The sequence below is a fragment of the Trachymyrmex cornetzi genome, unplaced genomic scaffold (assembly GCF_001594075.2).
Source record: "Trachymyrmex cornetzi isolate Tcor2-1 unplaced genomic scaffold, Tcor1.1 scaffold16, whole genome shotgun sequence".
Lineage (NCBI taxonomy): Eukaryota > Metazoa > Arthropoda > Insecta > Hymenoptera > Formicidae > Trachymyrmex > Trachymyrmex cornetzi.
In genome coordinates, this window is record NW_017296201.1 from 1,263,665 (window position 1) to 1,273,005 (window position 9,341).

A 9,341-nucleotide genomic window follows, 5' to 3' on the forward strand; every position below is an offset into this window, starting at 1 on the left:
GTGTATTCAATTTCTCAAGAGTTAAAATCGTGTTATTCCTATCGTTATCGCTATTCCCTCGCATTTTATCTGGAGCTTAATCCTGTTCGAAGTATGTAAGTGCCAACAAAATCGTGTAAAACGTTTTACCTGAACAAAAAATGGTTCAATATATTTTTTGCCTCTTTTCTAAAGTAAAAATGAAAAAAATGAATTTTTTAGAGTTGCACAGTTTTTTTAAAATATGCGGAAGTAAATTTGTATTTTCATTTCTTTTTTTCAAAGAGGCTTTGTAAAAATCACGATGTAAACCGGTGTAATGTTGCTATTATCATAAATCGACAGGATATCATTAAACAAAAATTACAAATTATTGGGCAGACTGGTATGTGTGTGATTTAGAAATAATGTTATGCCATCAACAGCCAGCAGATAAATATCACTGCTAACCACAAAAATACTTTGGATAAAAACTGTTCTTCCTCAAATTGTGGTGTACCTCTGGGAGCTGCAAACAAATAATTTTGTTCTAAATTATTACCTTAATTATTTTTTAATTTTTATTGCAATATACATATAGTGATATGCCTTGTGATCAAACAAAAGAATACGCAGAATAAAAACACCTCGATTGCTATCGTGCCGTAGCCAGAAACGCGCGTGTGTGCGCCAGAGCCGCTTCTAAATCTGATTAGCGTCTCTCGTGAGGGCGCACATGACTTCTTACCTAAGGGTGCGGTCAAGTTGCTGCTACGAATGCTTCGAAGCATTTGATTGATCAGAAGAAAAAATTTTACTAATTGATCAGTCAAAATATACCGCAACCTAAATGGTTCTTAGAACACGTTCACACAACAATACACTACTGTTCATAAAATCAGGATTGCGATTTTCTTGCATTTCACACAAATTCAAATATCTCAGTGAGAAAAATCATAATGGATCGATCGATTCATAATGGATCGATCGATTCGCCATAAATCTTTTTCTCTTCAGCAGGAATGAGAAGGAAGAAAGATAAACTAGGCATCAGCCAAAAAGAACAAACCTATGGATCGATTGATTCACCATAAAAAATATGGTTGTTCCAAAATATAACTATAAAATTATAGTCACTTGAATAATTTTTATGGTAATTTCAACAAAACTATTTTATGGTTATAACAACTATAATTATATAGTCATTTTAGGTTGCCAACTATATACCTTTGTTGCTAGAACTATATACATAGTTACTGTTATTATTATAGCAGTAATAATCATAATTATAGTGATATGTAATTATATATAGTTACAAATACCAAACATTTTTCTCTCAGTGTAGTCTTTGTTTCTATTCCTTGATTGTGCGCAGTCTCTAAAAGAATGACATAATGAGCGCACTCGGATGGGAATCTGAACGCGCCCCAAGATAGATCGATCCATGGTAAATCGATCGATCCATAGGTCTGTTCTTTTTGGCTGAACTTTTGCAACCAGTTTATCTTTCTTCCTCTTCTTTCCTGCCGAAGAGAAAAAGATCCATGGTAAATCGATCGATCCATAGCATTGCCATGCAATGTCGTTGACATCTGATTGGTCGAAATTCGTCTATCTCCACTCCACCATGCGCATTACTTCACTTTACTGATTCCACCATAGATCGATCCATGATAGAAAATATGGATCGATCGTTTTGAAGTCGGATTTGACAGATTCGAATTTGAAAAAGTTGTTGACACGTACGCGCGCTTGTATTTCTTTATTGAATAAAAGTCTTGTGAATTTTTTTTATAAAGTGTTCCTTTCTTTCCAAGAACGCGACATAATATCTTCGCATGAACGCACGAGTGTGTGCATGTTGCGAGGAACGTCTCATTTGGGAGCAGTAGACGCGACAATTCAAAATATCTATAAAAAATATTATATATCTTTTCGATCGTTTAATTAAAAATTGATGTGGTAATTAATAAACGATAAATAAATGTGTAATGGGCTAAAAACGGTTCATATGAAGTAAAAAATTTTTATAAGGACAAATTTAAAGCATGTATTAGGTCGTTAACATTTTGACAACAATTTAGAAAATGAATTTTTACACAAAAAATTCGATACCTTTGCAAAAATCAATATATCAACTTTTTTTAAAAAACTTTTTGAAGCTTAGAAAGTTCATTTTAAAAGCTTGTTTGTTAAATCAAAATTTTAAATAAAAAGAACCTTATATTCTCGATTAAAGCGGACCTTAGTGCTTAAATATATTTTTTGTGTGAATTTATATACATTCCGTTTTTACATATCGCATCGAATATAGAGTTCTTATTAAAAAAATTTGATTTATTCATATCGGTCTAACAGTCACTTCATATTGCTTGTCTGTTAAATTTTAGTCGATAATGTTCCACCCAGGTAAAGCGCTTCAAAAAATAATAAAAATATAAAAAAAGATATTAATTTTCAATTTTATGTAATTTAGTAATAAAATATCGTACTATCTTGGATAACGCTAAAAGCAGGATATGTGCATCTATATGTACGCCCACGCGCATTCACGTACGTAATTGTGTTCAATTCTGATCAGTTAAATTCCATGCAGTTCATATAGGGAAGAGTTACAACCATAATTTTAGCTAATGACAGCGGTATCATAAATTTAGAATAAATCAACAAAAATTAATCGCATCGAATTTGATAAAAAACATTTTAAAAACAAAATTCTATACTTTCATGTTCATTTTGTTCTATTAGGCTGGGATATCTGATTCACGTCAGATATCCCAGCCCACTGTCGCAAACCTTAGACCTTTGATTATCAATTTTGCGCTTTCTCCCTTTGTCATCCACCGTTTAAAAATAATAGCAAAGCACAGTTGTGCTATTCAAATATTCTTAAAATGTATTTAAAGCTTCGTTTTGCATTTTTAAACATTTTTATCTTCATTATTTACCAAATTATGATCATTAAAAATTTGATGAATTTTTCCCTAATTTTTAGTGTACTGCTTTTTTGGGAATGAGTGTATATGTATGGGCGTTTATTATTGTGTTATGATTAACTATATGTTATTTACTCTGTCCAACGAGAAAGTTACCTTTCGTACATAGGAGGCAACTTAACAGGCAAATTGGACGTTTACGTAAATAGGGCATGCTCAGATTTGGAAAATTGATCGGATGAAATAATTCTCGTTATGTCGCCTCCTATGCGAGACGAGTGGTAAATTTGTCATTGAATAGAGTATAGATGCCTTTATTCCGACCAATTAACGACACAGACAATAATTAGATATATCACTGTAAAAAAGAGATGATTAAAATTTGGTGAAGAGATAATAGAAGTTGTAATAATTCGTTAGTTTTTGAGTAACAGTAACGATAATAAGTTAATAGTAACGATAAAAAGTAATTTTTAGAAAAAGAATGATAACAGGTTACATTTATAAGATAACTTTTTCCAAACCTATAAATATCTATATTAATTTATATCTTATATCTATTTAGTACTGTTCTAATCAACCTTAAGCGGGAAAATGTATTTACAAAATAACCAAATTAATAAAAAATATTTGTAAGTAGATTAATTTCTACACATTTTAAGCTATATAAAACGATTTGTGAACATGTTAAAATGTTAAAAGGAGATACTGAATTTATAATTCTCTTGCAATCTGAATAGCTAAAATCGGCAATCACAGAATCAAACAAAAGTAATAATTTATTAAAAATATACGAATCAAAATGTTTTGACAATAATTTATTAAAAATGTACGAATCAACTTTTATTTCTTTCTTCAAATCCAAATCGAATCACAGCGACAAAATTAATTTAGTTTTTTAAAAATTGAACGGCTGAGTGTTCTTAATCTCTGGTATATCGTATTTTTAATACGATACTCTTTTTTGTGAACATCAGAATAAGATCAGAAAAATAGTACTGAAAACATAAATAAAATTTAAACTGTATAGTTAGTAGAGATGTGTTAGAAATTATTCGAATATAAATTGAATCGAATCAGACCATCTATCATAAATCTATTCGAAAACAATTCCGTTTGGAATACTTCCGTTTTTCGTCACTTATTCTATGATGGACATTCGAATTGTATTTGAACCGATCAGAAAGTTCTCTCACGTCCCAGCGACCGAACATGTACCTGTGTTCGGGGACACAATATTTATTATTATTAATCTTAAATATTTTTTATTATAATATTATAACTTAACTGTATGTATTTAAAGATTATTTTAAAGAGTATTCGAGATTAATAATAATATAAATTTATATAAATGTCCGGACATAGGTCATTGAAACATGTTTACTTTATATGTTTTGCGTACAAGTTAGAATTCTATATAACAAATTAAAATACAAATAAATTTGGAATAATACTATTTAATGTTTTATAAATAATATTAAACATTCAACATAAACGATAATTTCTTCGCTTTTCTATTTTATAATTATAGATATTAAATTTAAATTTCCTATCAATAACTTGCCTTGATACATTTTTAAGGGTATAAGCCTGTATCCAAACATAACTTTTCTTTTTATTAACATATCACACTTTTATAAAATTAATTTATTAACGCTTTATTAAATTATTAATCTAATTTTCAATGTTCGCACACTTGCTTTTAAAGCTTCAACTAAAATCATAAAAAAATTCATCGTTATCGACGTAGTTCTCGTACACACGCGGGAAATATTTCTTTTTTCATAATCCGATTTTTTTTTTTGAAAGAGTGACAAAAATTCCAAGTCAGTCCTGAAATTGCAGGCATTTTTCAGGAGTTTTTCAGGATACATTAAATTCTAGGATAATTACAAGGATATTCAAAGATCTGGACATTCAAAGAGCTGGATATCCCGATAATACATGTATCTACATGAATAATCTCAAAAACAAAAATACTGAAATGAATCAAAATATATTTTAAAGCTAAAAGTTGATACTTCCGTATGGCATTAATGAAATTTGTAGAAAAAAATTTGATACCGGCTACGACATAAAAATCTACAAAATTATTTTTGCAGCATTAAAGTCATTTTTCTCACAATTGTAGCATGCATAATCAAATTTTATCAATTTCGCATTCGGTAGGCAAAGATATGTCGAAAATAATTATTCACATTCGTACTGCAAAAAAGAAATTTTGTCGGACAATATATAATAAATTCTTTTTGAGACTAATTACATTTGGATCCACTAATTTAAATGTCAGACTTCTGAAATTAGGATCAAATTCAGTAACTCCGAAAACTATCAATAAAAGTCTTTCATAAGTTTTGTTAAAAAGCTCCTGTCCTCAAAGGGTTAAAACAGCACTGATCAAAATTAACTAATTATATGAAAAAAAGCACATGAAGATAATTTTGCGTTATAATTTCGCAATTACTTTTCAATATCTTTCCCTTAAATTTATAACAAATTACCTGCACTTGGTCGTGTTTCTCCAAAGTTAAAAGTCGATGTAAAAAAAGCAAACGGAAAAGTGCCAATGCCGAACGACATATAGGAACCATCACCAAAACCAAAGCCGGGAAAACCGACATGGGCTTCTGGTTCTGACCTTTGACCGGCCGGACGTGGGGGCACATTATTCCTGAAGCATAAATCATATTTTTTTTATTAAACTTATATTATTTAACGTAATATTTATAATTTATAATATTCAATTTTGATAAAAAGGAACGAGTTATACCTTGGGTCTTCATGCTTTGCTGCACCACGTCCATATAATGGAATGACTTTATCTTTGCTTATTGCAGCTTTGCATACTGGACAAACCTGCCTGGTAGGTCTGGTCTCTAACCACTGATGCAGACATGGCCAACTGTAATATTACCATTTATATTATTTAAATCGTAGAGAATAATGCAGTCTTCGACATGCTGTTATTATAAAATAAATACCAAAACAGATGACCGCACATACTGACTACTGCATCTTTTGCGGTATCTAAACAGATATTGCACTCAAAAATTCTCTCATCCTTTTCTTTTTCCTCAGTAGAACCTGCAGATCCTGATGACTTAGATGAACCAGCTTGTTCCCTTGTCCTGCTCATCCTTTAAATATGTATATATTTAACATTTAATAAATATTCTTACGTTTTAACATAAACAATAAAATAATCTTTTAATACATTAATACTATACAACTCTTTGAAACACTTTGCATATTTAATTATATTATGTCTAGAATGTATATAGCTCTTGCAGTTACAACTTAGAATAATTTACAAATATTAATATCATGTGATACTTGTGCAAACATATATTCATATCTGTATTGTTATAATTGTAAATATAGTTAACTCTCATTATACGAATTATTATGTTACAAGGTTTTATGAAGATTACAAAGATTACCGAGCATATTTGCAAGATTATACTATAAGATGTTTTAAATATCTCATATACGATTAATTTTTTGGTAAAAATACCAAAACTTTTATGCACAGAATAATGATATGAATCAACTGATAATAATATAATAACAATGAATCAACTCAATAATTATTGATAAAATTGATAATGCAATTATTAATGCATTATCAATTTTGTCATTTAATTAATGCACATGACAAATAATTTTTGATAAATGACTATTTAATCTTTTTCAATATTTAATATTGAATTTAATTTAAATACTCTCTTAATAAATTAATAAAAGCATTATTGTATCTTTTTTACTTATCTTACACAAGTTTATTCAAGGACGAAAATAAATCCCCTCTCTATTCTTCTGTATCTTATGACTTTACCATGTCATTCCATTTGTAAGGTTAATAGATTATTATACATATTTATGTGCAATTATACTACTTAATTTCTTTATCGAAACAATCACAACATCCTTTTGTCTCTTTTTAATATATTACTCTAAATATTTATCTCCCCTTTTTTATGGTAAAATTCACTTGAAATAATAAATCACTTAATTTTTCTTACATTATTTCCCTCTCTTTCATCTTATAACCTTGTATTCTCAAACCCGCCCAAATTCATGTGTATCTTTTTCATCCAACCATAACTCATTCATTCACTTAATTTGTTTTCTACTCCTTTCATTTATTTACCTATAACTTATTCCAACAGTTTTGCACTTTTGTAATAAACAGTATATATTCGTAATAAGTCATTTCTCGCACTCACACACTCACTCATACATTCTCTCTCTCTTTACTCTAACATTACATCATTCTTATGTTTTTCAACACTTACATTAATATGTATCATCTAGTTCTTAATTTACATATAAAGAACATGTAACTTCTGCTATTATTTAATCCGTTCGCTAAATTTCATATTTCAGCAATTTTAAATATTCTATCGTCAAAAAGTTTTCTCTGTCTCTCTCTCTCACTATAAATATATATATACATATATATATTTATATTATCTACGCCATTCCATCTATCAACCATTCCTACAGTTACACATCACACAGTTCTTGATTTCTCATCAATATAACCTCTCTACATTTCGTTCATCTCATTTCCTCCTCTTTTTACATTCGTATTTTTCGATAATGTTAAATACTTATATTTTATCAACTTTATCTTTTCTTTCTCCTTCCTTTTCATTAACCGCATATGTCAAGTCAAAAACCGTATCACTCACTTTTTGTCAAGAGGGAGGATTCGACTCTCTCACGCAATAATGTCGTATCTTTCCTTGTTTACAACGTAATAACACAAGAATCAGTACAAATAGAACAAATAACGAAAAATCTGTTTCCCCATGCAATCGAATGACTATGATCGATAAGTGCAACGCGCTACAACCGCTACGTGTATACGAGACGCATGATTTCCCAAACAGGATATTAGCAAATGACAGAAAAGAGAAAGAGAGTAATATGGCGGAAGGAATCCGGTGAAGGGGGAGGAGAGGGAAGAGTAAAATGAGGAGCTGCGCACTGGCACATATTCAAAGGTAATAGAGAACACGAACAGAGGATGCGATTCACTTAACACTGCAAATGCTTCGTTGACCAATGAGAAGAAAGAATTTTATGAATTGACCAATCAAAAAGTGCTTCAAGTCATTTGCAACGTTAAATAGATTACACTTAGAAAATGAACGCGTTCAAGGTGGACAAAATTGTTAGCCTGCTCGCTGAGTAAATAAATATGATTGGCTAGAAGGAAAGAAGGTACGCTCGTTCTCGAGATGAATTTCGTACCGTTCTGCGCAGATACCAAATGCGGCCATTGAACATTTGCTTCGCGGTAATTTTGAAGTGACATGATGACTGGTGACATCGAAACATCAAAATGACATGTCAAATAAAAAATTATAAAAATAATTTTAGAAAACAAGAATAAAAAAATATTCATTATTATCGCTTTTATTCCTTCCACCATGGAATCTATAAGGAACTTGGATGATTTGAACGCCGCCAATAGCTGCGTTCCATTGCACACATAAAAGGTACGATTTCACGTAATGCTAAAATAAGTAATTGGAGCAACAGATCTTTCGCTATCATAATGGAATTAAATAAGGTGACCGGGAGGGAACGGCGCACACAGTTCAATTGCACTACTCACATCGGCTTGTTCGTAGTAATTTTTCACTGCTTCACCAATGAGATTTTATTATTTTAAATTAGCCAATTTTAGTTGGCAATTGATATAAACTCAAGATAATCCGTTGCGTATAACGGCGGAAATCCTAATTGGTTCCGCTATGTTATTTTTAAGCTTGTTCAACCAATAGGTGCGAATATGGTGAGTGGCCAGACTCTAGTACAGAGACTCTACTGTGTCCAGCGTGCAGGAGTCATTGTTTTTATTATCTAGTTATAGCGTTAAGTTGTCGTGAATTATAAAAATTAGGTGATATCTATTAAATTTGTCTTAAGTTTTTTTTTTAAGCGCATAAATACTCAAATTTTGAGCTTTTTTCCATAAGGGATCTTGTCTGATTTAAATTAATTAAAAAAAATATTTGTAATGTTATTTAAGAATCAAAATCTAACTCTATAGAAATCTTTTAAAAAAAGAAATCAGAAGGATCTCATGACAAAATGTTTCCTCTATGAAACAAGATATAATATCAGATATGTCTGCACAGCAAATAAGGTAGATAAATTAGCCATTATTTCTATTGACTCTTAAAATTTTAAATATATCATGCTTGTCTTGAAATCGATTGATAATCATTATCGAAATTTTCATATATAACTTTCTCTTAATCCATTTATAATTAATACTCTTAATTTTTCCTTATAATCTAATAATTACAGGGATGGAATTTTTTAAAAATTCGTATGATCAAATAGGATGTAACATATATTAATACAAAAAAGCGTAGACCTCTCATGTAATCACTCCTCTTCAAGTTGTACATAGATATATATATATATATA

The 9,341-nt window shown here is 30.0% G+C and overlaps 1 protein-coding gene across 1 annotated transcript; it reads right to left on the reverse strand.

The window, feature by feature from the left end:
- Positions 1 to 207: 207 nt before the first annotated feature.
- LOC108758645 (E3 ubiquitin-protein ligase RNF185) lies at positions 208 to 7,837 on the reverse strand. Its single transcript, XM_018503689.1, has 5 exons — positions 7,589 to 7,837; positions 5,876 to 6,031; positions 5,665 to 5,796; positions 5,396 to 5,565; positions 208 to 487 (listed from the first exon to the last, which is right to left on the reverse strand). The coding sequence occupies exons 2-5, from the start codon at positions 6,028 to 6,030 to the stop codon at positions 390 to 392; spliced, it is 555 nt and encodes a 184-aa protein (XP_018359191.1). The 5' UTR covers position 6,031; positions 7,589 to 7,837; the 3' UTR covers positions 208 to 389.
- Positions 7,838 to 9,341: the final 1,504 nt, after the last annotated feature.

Excerpts from the sequence above, each read along its gene's own strand:
- LOC108758645 (XM_018503689.1), bottom strand. The coding sequence starts at position 6,030 with ATGAGCAGGACAAGGGAACAAGCTGGTTCATCTAAGTCATCAGGATCT. Across the intron at positions 5,566-5,664 it reads GCAAAGCATGAAGACCCAAG|GAATAATGTGCCCCCACGTC; the intron begins GTATAACTCGTT and ends TTTATGCTTCAG. Across the intron at positions 488-5,395 it reads AGAAACACGACCAAGTGCAG|CTCCCAGAGGTACACCACAA; the intron begins GTAATTTGTTAT and ends ATTTGTTTGCAG.